The sequence below is a fragment of the Acomys russatus genome, chromosome 6 (assembly GCF_903995435.1).
Source record: "Acomys russatus chromosome 6, mAcoRus1.1, whole genome shotgun sequence".
NCBI lineage: Eukaryota > Metazoa > Chordata > Mammalia > Rodentia > Muridae > Acomys > Acomys russatus.
In genome coordinates this window covers 80,808,906-80,820,614 of record NC_067142.1, presented here as the reverse complement: position 1 = coordinate 80,820,614, position 11,709 = coordinate 80,808,906, and the positions used below count along the sequence as shown (strand labels likewise).

The 11,709-nt window shown below is 47.1% G+C and overlaps 1 protein-coding gene across 2 annotated transcripts in view; it reads left to right on the top strand.

Annotated features, from left to right (window-relative positions):
* Positions 1–7,506: 7,506 nt before the first annotated feature.
* Tgfb2 (transforming growth factor beta 2) overlaps positions 7,507–11,709 on the top strand; it is an 81,966-nt gene continuing 77,763 nt past the window's right edge. Inside the window, exon 1 of one of the 2 annotated variants that reach the window (XM_051148098.1) lies at positions 7,507–8,602. In XM_051148098.1, coding sequence (XP_051004055.1) covers positions 8,257–8,602 — 346 coding nt within the window. In that variant the 5' untranslated portion in view covers positions 7,507–8,256. The remainder of the gene's footprint in view (positions 8,603–11,709) is intronic. The other variant, XM_051148099.1, reaches the window with a different exon arrangement.

Below are 11,709 nucleotides of genomic sequence, written 5' to 3'. Positions count from 1 at the left end.
TTATTGCATAGTGTGTTGCTGATGAGCCATTACAGGTCTTGGCTGAGCATGTCTGGTAATTAAAAGTTGTATTTTGATTTTCTGTGTATTGTCTGGCACCCACAGTCTTGGTGTGGTTCTCGTTAGTACTGAGATGTACTGGATCGCCTTAGAATGCCTTTTTTCCCCCTTAACATAGTGTCTGATATTTTTATTATGCTTTATAAAGAAGACTTTAGCTTAGAATGTTAACATCCAGGACATAACAGGTGACTCAGGGAATAATAACTAAGGAAGCCCGGTTGATGTTGATCAAGGACTTTGTTTGTTTTAAAGCAGGTGTCATTCATCTCATGCTAGCCTCAATGAGAGGATGGCCTTGAACTTTTGATCCCCTTGCCTCTGTCTCCCAAGTGCTGGCTGACCTGTGTGCACTGGCACAACCTTTTCGTCCCCTGCTGGGCGTCATCCCCAGGGTTCCCCACATGCTAAGCAAGCTCTACCAACTGAGGCACATGCCCAGCTTCTGTCACACTTTAAAAATTAATTTTTGTTTTATGTACAGTAATAGAAAATACACTTAGGGGAAGCTGCCAAGTATGCTAGCTTTTGCAAGGGCTTCTTAGTAGGCAAGTATATGTTTTCATATCAGGCGATGTGGTAGCTATGAGGGAAAAATAGATGCTGGGTTTCTGAAAGTTGTGAAATACCACTACTGTCCCCCAGGTGGCAGAATTTCTGCTGTCCTTGCAGTTTCTCTTCCCCCACCAATTGAGTAGTTAGTTGCTTTCTCCTTGAGGGAAACTGGCATTGATTAAATTGTTACAGCTGGTCAGATAGCCAGACTGACCCTAGAACAGTGTGTTCACTAATGGCCCTACTCAACGTGAATCTTAAGACAGAGACTTCTCCAAGGAACAAATAAAACTAACCATCTGTAAGATCATTTCCGAGTTGCCAAGGCTTGGGTCACCATGACATACTGTTCTTGATTTCTTTCTTTAGTTGATGGATAGCTTGCCATTTGCTAGGGACTGTAAAGATGTCTTTTGTTTAAAAAAGACATACCGACCGACTCAGAAACCATAGATTGTAGGAATAGTGAACACAGAACATTTTCAGACACAGCTCTCTGGCTTCCTTGATGCTAACTTTCCAGGAGTCTCTGGTTTGTGGGAGCAACAGTCTTTGTATAAAAGACCAGTATTGTGTGAGCCATAGCACGTGACATAGTTTATTGTTGAGTGTAAGAAGGGCTGACGGCAACTTGGGATTCTCCCCTCGCTCTGTGTGCGTTTGGGGGATTGAATTTAGGTTGCTAGGCTTGGTCACACACGTATTACCTACTGAGTCAACATACCAGCCCCCCACCCCCCAGTACTGAGGGGCAATGCTTGTTTCTCACTTCGAAGGTTATCTACTGTTCATTACTAAAAGTGCTCCTATGAAGACACTGAACACATGAAATTCCTGTTATCCCCCAACCGTTCTTACATTATTAGTGGTGGGGAGATGTGTGTATGTCCTGGTGAGTGTGTGAAGGTCACAGGTCAAGCTGTGCAACTTTGTAGAGTCTGTTCTTTCACCTTTGTGTGAGATCCAGGGTTTGAACTCAGGTTATTAGCTTCTAGAGCAAGCAGCATTACCCACTGAAGCCGTTTGCTGGCCTCCTCATCTTCATTACAGTAATTCTGTTTTCTTCCCATGTGTGAGATTGGCTTGTGTGCGGCCCCACAACTTCTTGGAGACATCTCTTTTGTGACGGTGACGGTGACGGTGACGTTGTAGAGCGAGTGGTTTCGAAGTGGAACTGTGAAATGATGCTGAGAATCTGCTGCTTATGTGAAGATGAGGCCAGGGACATGCACAGTGTCACATAGCCCCTGGAACAAAGAAAGTGAAAGTGGAGCCATTCCTCCAGAGGAAGACTGGAGGGTGGCTCTCCTAGCAGGATGTCTGAGACAGCCTTGTGGCACCCTGCCTTTGTTCTCTTGGTACATTTCTGAGTCTCATCCTCTTCCCTGGATTTGTGTGGTGAAGGTGTGGTTAATTAATAAGAACTTTCATTACGTTGTAAGTAAGTTCTCAAGCTTTCTTTTCTGAGAGTTGTAGTGGTCACCAGAGAGTTGTGGTCAGGACTCTCAAGTTTTACAGATCAAAGCCATCTATCTAGCTGTACTTTCAAAAATAGTTATTAACATATACTTTTGCATCTGAAAATACTTATTTGCCAGTTTTTCCATCAGTCATAAAAACCACAAAGAGGTTTTCTTTTTTATGTGATTACTGTTGCCCTATGTTCTCTGCTGTATTTCCGTGTCTTTAAATTGCAGAGTGAGGTAGCAGAAAGGCAGAGCTGCTTGCAGCATAGGTTGGTGACATACATGGTAGCGTTGTGCATGTTTCGGAATGTCACACAGTCTGAAAGCCCCTGAGGTGAATGATGACAAATTCCTCTCCAGCTTATACAGCTCAAAAAATGCTTCCGTTGGGCCCTGTGGAGATGGCTCAGTCAGTAATGCTCTTGTCTTGCGAGCAGGAGGGCCTAAGTTTGATCCCCCAAACCCACATTTTAAAAAACAATAAACAAATGTTCTTTATGGTGGATGTGTTTATGATCTCGATGCTGGGAATGTGGAGACAGGAGGATCCCTGGGGGGCTCGCTGGCCAGTCAACCCAGCCTACTGAGTGAGTTCAAGGCCAGTCACAGACCCTGCCTCAAAAAAGGACAGATAGAGCCTAAAGAATGACACCAGATGTTGTCCTCTGACCTCCACACACAAGCACACAACACGCAAATGAACACACACACACACACACACACACACACACACACACACGAACACTTTCATTTATGTTCCGTCAGATTCGCTTATGAGAACCCTAACCCTATCCTGTCTTCCATGTGCCTTCTTTTCTTACATTTGTATTTCTTTTTGGCCCAAATACTTTGCTCGTTTTCCCCGGTGCCTTGGCCCTAAGGGGCTTGCTCTGCCCGTGTAAAGACACAGATGTGGTACATAAGAGAAGCAGGAGTAGGGCTTCTGCTGCTTGCCCCACACCCCAGCATTAGCATCATGTGCTTACGGCACGTGATAAATGCTGTCTTAATGGGTGGGTTTCTCCAGGCTCAAGAAATGAGAGGCATTGCTAAGTGTTAGAGAAACCTGGGGAGGGAGGACCGTCCAGGTCCCTGGGCAACTGCGCTCTTGGTGGAACAGCCCCCAGGCTGCTTAGAAGTGGGAGTGGCCTGGGCCACTAGCGTTGTCATCACACACTGGTGAATTCTTTCCTGATGCTGGCTTGACCTCTCCATGTTCTTACATCTTAAACTTAACCATTTTCCCTTCAACCTTCAAAGGTCTCTTAAAGGCCTTCTCTTCATGTTTCCTGCCGTTGCCTCTTCATTCCACACTGAGTTCAATCTACAGATGCCACATAAGATAGTAATATATTAGTGTTATTTTGACCGGGGGATTCATGTACATCAGTGTGTGTGTGTGTGTGTGTGTGTGTGTGTGTGTGTGTGTGTGCGCGCGCACACACACACATGCGTGCACGTGCATTTGTGGGAGAGTGGAGAGGAGAGATTTGTGTCAGATGACTTCCTCTATAAACCCCCCCCCCATCTTATTTTTTAAGCTAGGGTCTCTCACTGAGCCTGAAACTCACTGACTTAGTCAGCGGGCTAGCAAAGCCCCCAGGAGCCCCCTGTCTCCATCTCCCTGGCACTGGGGAGATGTGTGTGCGTTGCTGCACCCAGCATTTATGTGGGTGCTGGGGATCAAACTAACGAAGGCCTTTATGCTTGCAAGGCAAGGACTTGACTGACTGAGCCATCTCCGTGGTCCCTTTTTATTATTTTATTTGTTCTTCAGAGAACTTCTTGGTCCCCAGTTAATGTTAAACTTGTTTATTGAAATGTATACAGATCAGGAGAAAAAACTGATACGGACCAAGGCTTGTTTTTGAATTGTGCATTCAAAGATGAAATCACAAAGCCAGAGTTGTAAAATGGCTCCGAGGATAAAGGCGTGGTGACCTGAGTTCTAGTCTCAAGACCCAAATGGTAGAAGGAAGAGTACACAGTAGAAGGAGAGTTGCCCTTTGACCTCCACAGGTGTGCCATGTCATGCATACACATAAATAACTGCAAAGATATGAGTTACAAATAAGAGTGAAACATACTTACTCGTGCAGCTATTGTTTCAAGTTGATGATTGAAAAAAACATTTTACAGCTTCATATATTTCCTCGGCTTCCTGCCCTTTTTATGCTAGAAAGTGTTGAGAAAGCTTTCCAAATTGTCACAAGTAAGTTATTCTTTGATGAGGGGAAGGAGATCCCAGGTCAGACGGTTGCTGTGACACAAAGGACAAACTCCAGGTCAGGAGAGAGCAGTCTTGTTTTGTAGGCACTCCACATCACTGACGTGACTAACAGGCCCATTAATGAGTGGTCAGGGCTGTGGTGCAAAACAGCTGCTTCTTCGCTCTCAACCTCTCTGGCCTAGAAACCAAACATTTCACTTGAGGGTGTTTAGAGTTTGATGTTGGATGCCTAACGGAACTTTGACAGCAAGCTTGCGTTGTATTTCATTAAAAACATGTTCTTATCCATTCACTCTACAGTCAGTTAATGAGGGGCAAGTACCCTAAGTTTTAAAATAAGGCGTGTGTGTCCATGAAGCGGATTTGCATGGCTGCTTCCCTGTTTCATTTTTGGGTTTGACAGGATGATGAGTGGAGACCAGACATAGACATGCGTGACAGTGGCCCCGCTGCTGTGATGGAGAAAGGCTGGAGTAATGACAGCTAAAGTTTAATGAGCAGACACTAGGCTCTGACTTCCTTATAAACACTTCCTGTGCCTTGTATAGTGACTCCCCCCTATAACCTTATGCAGATATCCCCACTCTCATAGGTGATAAACAGAGATGCTCTGGAAAACTGCTCTCCTAGGAGACAGGTCTGGCTCCTTCATTCCTGCTGAATTTGGTGACTATGCTTGCCCACTCCAGAAGTGCCTGTCATCTCCTGGGCTTTGGAAAAACTAAAGGAGCCTCTCAGGAAGAAGTCTGGCCTCAGGTCTAGGAGTATAGAGCTGTAAGTGCTCAACCGACTACCATGGATGTTGAGAGGGGTGCTTGTCTTCGTGGGTGGAGTAATGTTTCCCTAGATGAAATACTGGAGCTTGTTGCTGCTCTGCCCATGTCCTCATCTGTGTGGACTTATCCTAAGATGAACCTATGCCTGTTCCACCAAGGCTAGTCTCAGCACCCAGGGAGGGACTCACTGGCTGCAAGGGGAGCCCTAACTAGGTGCCCAACAGATTATCCTGGCAGCACCCCCTCAAACCACATGACCTTGGTCCTCAGTAGCTCTGGCTCCAGCTCTGTGTCTTCCTCGTACAGCTTTGTCAAGATGAGACTCACAGGACCACTCCAACTGATGGAGACACATCAGCTACACAGGTGGTCTTGTTCAGTTCTGCCTCAACTTATAGGATCATAAGTGCTGGTCTCACCCTGGGGGGCTGTTGCCATCTGAAGTTGACCTTGAAGAAAACAGTCAGCCAATGGAGGTTTTAAAAATAGTTTCCAGAATCATTTAGGTGTGTGTTGGAACAATGCATTCATTCCAGGGTCTTACTGGGCCAGTGGAATAGAGGGATTTTGTGTTCATGGTGGGTGGGGAGATGATAAAAGAGGAAGACTTCAGCAAGATTCTTAGGATAGAATGCAACTGTAGGGATTGGTTCTGTAAGAGGGCAGCAGACTATTCTGTATCTCCCATGCTTACCTGACCTTGGAATCCCTGTTCGTCAGATGTTCTGGGACTGATACTTCCTAGATGTGCATGGTGGGACAGAACTCAGGCAGTGGGTTTTCCCTGCAGACCCAGGCCCACCACTTCCTGTTGTGTAACAGCACACTTCACTTGCTGCTGCCTCATTGTCTGTGGAATAATGCTATTCATTGCTGTATATAATGCATGCATGCCAGCCAGCATAACTATTTTCACAGCTCCCTCTGTTGGCAACACAGGGCCCTCCACACGTGTACTGCACTGTAAGCCTCCCTAAAGGCTTGGTCCTTTCCGAACCGGAAATGACCAAGCCTCCCTAAAGGCTTGGTCCTTTCCGAACCGGAAATGACTGAAGCAGGAAATGATATACAGATCTTGGCTTTGGGGGGACTATGCAACAGTTTCCAGTTTAAATTGTCTGTCTAGTCAGTGTGGCCACAGAGTCATTGCTAAAATTGAAATGTTGACATTGACTGACTAAAGGTGAGGGGGGAAAAACAGTGGCAAGAATGATTCTGGTATCCATCTGGTTTGGGCAGGTTGGTGTAGAAAATGTCAGCTATGAGTACTGTGTGACAGTAGGTATCAAACACTTAAAATCCAGGTTCCCCAGATGTCTGCTGTGACAGTGAAGATGGTGGATAACGCCTGTCTAGGAAGGAGAAAGACATACCAGAGTGGGTTCACAGGAGTAAGGCAAGGAGTCCTTTATTCAAAGCAGTAAAAACGGAACATGCTTTGGGAGAAAAGGCTGCCTCTGTTTTCTGCTAATTCACAGGCAAACAGAAAGCTGGACTGTAACAGACTAATAAAAATCGACCTGCTATGGAATCCCTAAGAATTAAAAAGTTATATCAGGAATCTCAGATTGGAAGGCTGTCTTCAGGCTGTGCTGTGACTCCATGGAGAGGTGTGTGTGTGTGTGTGTGTGTGTGTGTGTGTGTGTGTGTGTGTGTGTGTGTGTGTGTGTGTGTGTGTGTGTTGTGTGTGTCTGGCGCGCTCAATACAGGAGGGACTCAGAAAGGCTGTGAATGAATGAGCCCCGCCATGTGGAAAAACGTATGCTTAGCTACCTGCCCCTCCGCAGACAGTCCTGCTGCAAATCTCTCTTGAATGTCGCCCTCCCCCACGGGCCGTCCCCTTTTCCACACCCCCTCAATGGTTGAGAGCTCGTGGTCTTAGTAACAGGACTTCTTTCTGACTGTAATCCTAGCGCGTCACTTTGTTGAAGGCAAACACGTGGTTTGGGGAGCACTTATAAATCTGCTCCCGGCAGGATCGTGATGTTATCTGCTGGCAGCAGAAGGTTTGCTGAAGCTGCTGCCGGGAGAGCGAGGGGGAAAGACAGAGAACTAGCAGAGAGTTGAGCTCTGGGGCAGGCTACAGGGATGGAGAGCAGAAAGTATTAGGGTTTAAGGAGCCATTCTGGCGCAATCCGGCTGCAGAGAGGAGAAGGCATCAGCGGAGATCTATTTTAGGGTCGCAAGTACCTACTTACCCTAAGCGAGAAAGTGTAAGCTTGGTGGGAGCCAGGAGAAGCTAGGGAAGGGTGCAAGTCCCGGGGCACCCCGCAGCCAACACGCCCAGGAGGCCGGTGTTGTTCCGCAAGGGGTGAAAGAGGTGGCGGATCTCTGTCGCCCCGGTGGCCGCCTGGAGCAAGAGAAGGAGGATCTGCTAGACTGAGCTGGAGGCTGGCCCTCTTTGCAGGCGGCTGCAACGTGGAGCAATCCAGCCGGGTGTAGGCCACAGCACGGCCGGCAGGAGCGGGATCATCACGGTCTACTCCGGCCTCGGCGGATCTCCGGGGGCGGACAGTACTCCACCGAGTCTCCGAGTGAGCCTCTCCGGGGCGCATCTGCTTCCCCGCGGCTCGCCAGGCTCGCCCTCGGCGCGCGCACACGCACGCGCGCACACGAGCACACATCCACACGCACACTCATCCACACACGTGTGGAAGGCAGGGCCGAGCCGCTCGGTCTTTGAACATCTCAGTTAGAGCCGGGAGCAGCCCCAGCAGCCGCTCAGCGCTCCCCGCGGCCCTGCGCAACTCTTGCCAGACCCCGGACCTTCTCGTCTCTTGCCTTTTGGCTGGAGGATCCGAATTCAGACCCGCCACTCCGCACCGAGCCTGACACACTGAACTCCATTTCTTTCTCTTAAGTTTATTTCTACTTCAGAGCCACTTACCCCCTCCATTCCAGGGGAAAAAACAAGCCTTTCTTACTCCTTAAAGTGAGAGATCTCCCCCTCCCCCCCTTGAGCATCGCATATTAATATCTCCACGTTGGGAACGCGTTGCATTTTCTTTTTTAAAGGAATCCCAGCCAGGGACGTTTTTCTATTGGGCATTGACTTTCGACTGCTTTGCAAAAGTTTCGTATTAAAAATAACTCTACCTGACTCGCTCTGAGAATTATTAGTTTCTTTTTACTTTAAACAACAGCAACAACGTTTCCACCTTTTAAAAACATGCACTACTGTGTGCTGAGAACCTTTTTGCTCCTGCATCTGGTCCCAGTGGCGCTCAGTCTGTCTACCTGCAGCACCCTCGACATGGACCAGTTTATGCGCAAGAGGATCGAGGCCATCCGCGGGCAGATCCTAAGCAAGCTGAAGCTCACCAGCCCCCCGGAAGACTATCCTGAGCCGGACGAGGTCCCCCCGGAGGTGATTTCTATTTACAACAGTACCAGAGACTTACTGCAGGAGAAGGCAAGCCGGCGGGCAGCCGCCTGCGAGCGGGAGCGGAGCGACGAGGAGTACTATGCCAAGGAGGTTTATAAAATCGACATGCCGTCCCACTTCCCCTCTGAAAGTAAGTACAGTTTCCATGGTTTTCGCCTTTTCCATCCCCGAGTGTAAGGTTGGCCCGGAGCTCCTCAGATCCACAACAGCCTTAGGCAGTCGCTCTTTCCTCTCCTAGTCCTCGGGTCCCGATTGCCCCTTTTCGTGGGATGGAGAGCCGCAAGCTTGCAGACCTTCACCTTAGGTTTTAATTTTTTTCTCTCCATAACTCCCTTCCCTCAAATGCCCCCAGACCTTTTAAAGGTGCTTCAGATTTTTCCTTCTTCTTCCCTGGTCCACCAACTAGGGAGTCAGCTTCCTTCTGTCAAAAGGAAAGCGCTTCCTGGGATGACTTTACGCTAGAAGACCTTGATAGACTTGTTTTCTTTGCCGGGTTGGCGTGAGGTGGGGGGTGGGGGTGGAGGTGTCCTCCAACCCGTGCACAAAGAGTTAAAAAAAAAAAGTGCCTCCAAACTAGCCTTCCCAAAGGCGCCCCCCTCTGTGCTGACCTATCTAGGGGTTCCCCAAGCCTTTGCTATTGTCTCTCACTCCCCTAAGAATGTTAGCATCACCAATACCAAACTGGATCTCGGGGCGGGGGGAGGCGAGGAGAGCACCGAAGGCCCCTTAAATCCTCTTAGGTCATCTATAGCTCTCCCTCTCTCTCTCTCTCTCTCTCTCCCTCTCTCTCTCTCTCTCTCTCTCTCTGTGTGTGTGTGTGTGTGTTTTCACACCCCCACCCTTCTCAAAACCGAGTAGCCAAGTCCCCTTTTGACCTCACGTGGAGAGTTAGAAAGGATAAATAAGGTTCTAGCTGGGCTGAAATAGGTTTCACTTCGCGTTCTATTTTTCTAGCCAGCCCTCGCTAGCCTGAGAGCAGGTCGTTTTTTCTTAGGGGATTCTCCGCGATCATTTTCAACCTTGAACTCTGTGCTCCAGCACTTTCATAAGCAGCAGGGGGCTTCCATGCGTTCCGGAGGAAGATTGGAAAGACAGCTGATCATTTAGAAAAGATTTTCCTCTGTTTCACTTAGTACAGTATCCTCAAAAAACAGCTGGCATACAGTAGCAGTGATTTATTGTGGAGCCCTTTGGGTGGGTGGGGGAGGCACAGTTACTGTAGATTTATTTCAGAGTTCATTTTTAAAAAGGCGGATAGGAGAGAGGGAGAGAGAGAGAGAGAGAGAGAGAGAGAGAGAGAGAGAGAGAGAGAGAGAGAGAGAGAGAACAGCAGCAGCAACAGCGTTGATACCTGAGGGTTAAACACCAGGAAGAAGCATAAAAAGAAAAAAAGAAAAGAAAAGAAACTTCAGCATCCCTGTGTTCCAAGTCCCAGTCCTTGTAAACTTTTCATTGGCTGATCTTTTTTCTCCTCCCCTTTTCGGGCCCTATATCCTCTCTGGCTGTCTTTGTGAAGTTTCTGTGTCTTGCCTAAATAGATAATGCAGCCATCTTGGTAATTGTATCCCAGAAGTTAGAATCGCAGGGTGATGCTTTTCTCTTCTAATATTTATTTTTAGTTTGACAAGCATAGCTTTTCGACTTGCCGTGTCTTGTACTCAGTGTCCTCAGTGTCTACCCATGTGTCTAGCCACACTGTTTCTGGACACTTTTCTTAACCTGTAGTGTCTCTTGTCGTTTAATGGCGTAACAGATGCAGGGAGCCCTGCCCAGCAGGATGATTTTATTATTATAATTATGGTCCTATCCACCACAGTTGGTGATACATACACTCCGCCCTGTTTATTCCCTCTGGGAAGTAAGGCTTTCTATCTGGGGCGGAGCCACAATGTTAGGGAGGAGAGTTCATTGTAATTAGTCCAGAACCATTGAGGCTGAGTTAAGGGGTGAGTCAGTGAGCTTTCTCCTGTGTGCGTGTGTGCGTGCGTGAGCATGTGTGTGTGTGTGTGTGTGCGCACGCGAGTGCGTGCACACGCATTGATTTTACCTGTGTTTGGGCTAACAAACAGGTATGTTATACTGGGCTGAGTAACTCCTCCATCCTTGTTTACATGCAAAAGCTCGGGTTAGCTGTCAGGCCGTTTGCAAAGAAGGCAGATGATCCAGTCTCACCTTGCATAGGTGCAGAGTGAGCAGGTCACCCAGGAGAGCTCTTCAGCCTGATGGATGAAGGTGAGCAAAGACAGAGCAACCCAGGAGCACGGCCATGAGCAAATTAGAAAAATCTCCAGGTTAGAGGGTGGATTTGAGAGTAACGGCTAAGAGTAGTGTGCGTATTCTCATCCCTATTCCACCCTTAGCCTCTAAGGAAATGAAAACCTAAAAACTATGTCCTACACACACACACACACACGCCATGTGCCACACACTTACTATACACACACATATGCGATCATATTTTTATATGAAAAATAAAGATTTAAGAAAAATGTGTTCAGTGTAGAAGCTTAAGGGTAGAAAGCCATATTATTAGCAGATTCAATACAACTGTGGATAATTTTATAGAAAGTAGGTTAACTGATTTTCCAGGACTCTCTAGTCCTGGAATATAGTGAGCACTTAAAAAAAAAAAAAAAAAAAAAAAAAAAAAAAAAAAAAAAAAAAAGGAAGAAAGAAAGAAAGAAAATCATTTGGAAGTCCAGCACTGGCTGGCTTATATACCAGCATTCCCTCTTCAGCATGCTCTGCCTCTCTGTCATGCCCGAAGGGAGAGCATATGCCTGTTAATGTCTTGCAGTGAATCTGAAGAGGCCATAAGCCCATAGAGGAAGGCATGGGAAAGATCACCACTTCTTTCTTTCTTTCTTTCTTTCTTTCCTTCCTTCTTTCTTCCTTCCTTTCTCCCTCCCCCACCCCCCAACTTATTAGCGTTCAGGGAGTGACTTCAACTCAAGTATTACAAATATGCCCTAATTATGCTTGGTGACTATATATCACTACAGAGGCTGATGGGCCTTGGTGGGACATTTTTATAAAGTTCAAACTCAATATTTTTAGCAATGTGGAGATTTAAAAGTGAAAATACAAGAGATATTGTATATGCCCTCAGGCATACTTTGTCTTAAATATTTTCCTTGGCCAAGTGTGCTATATAAATAAAGTAGATATTAATAGAAATGGCCAGGTGCCAAGCTTCTAGTATGAATTTTAGCCAAGAATGTATTTATGGGGTTATAA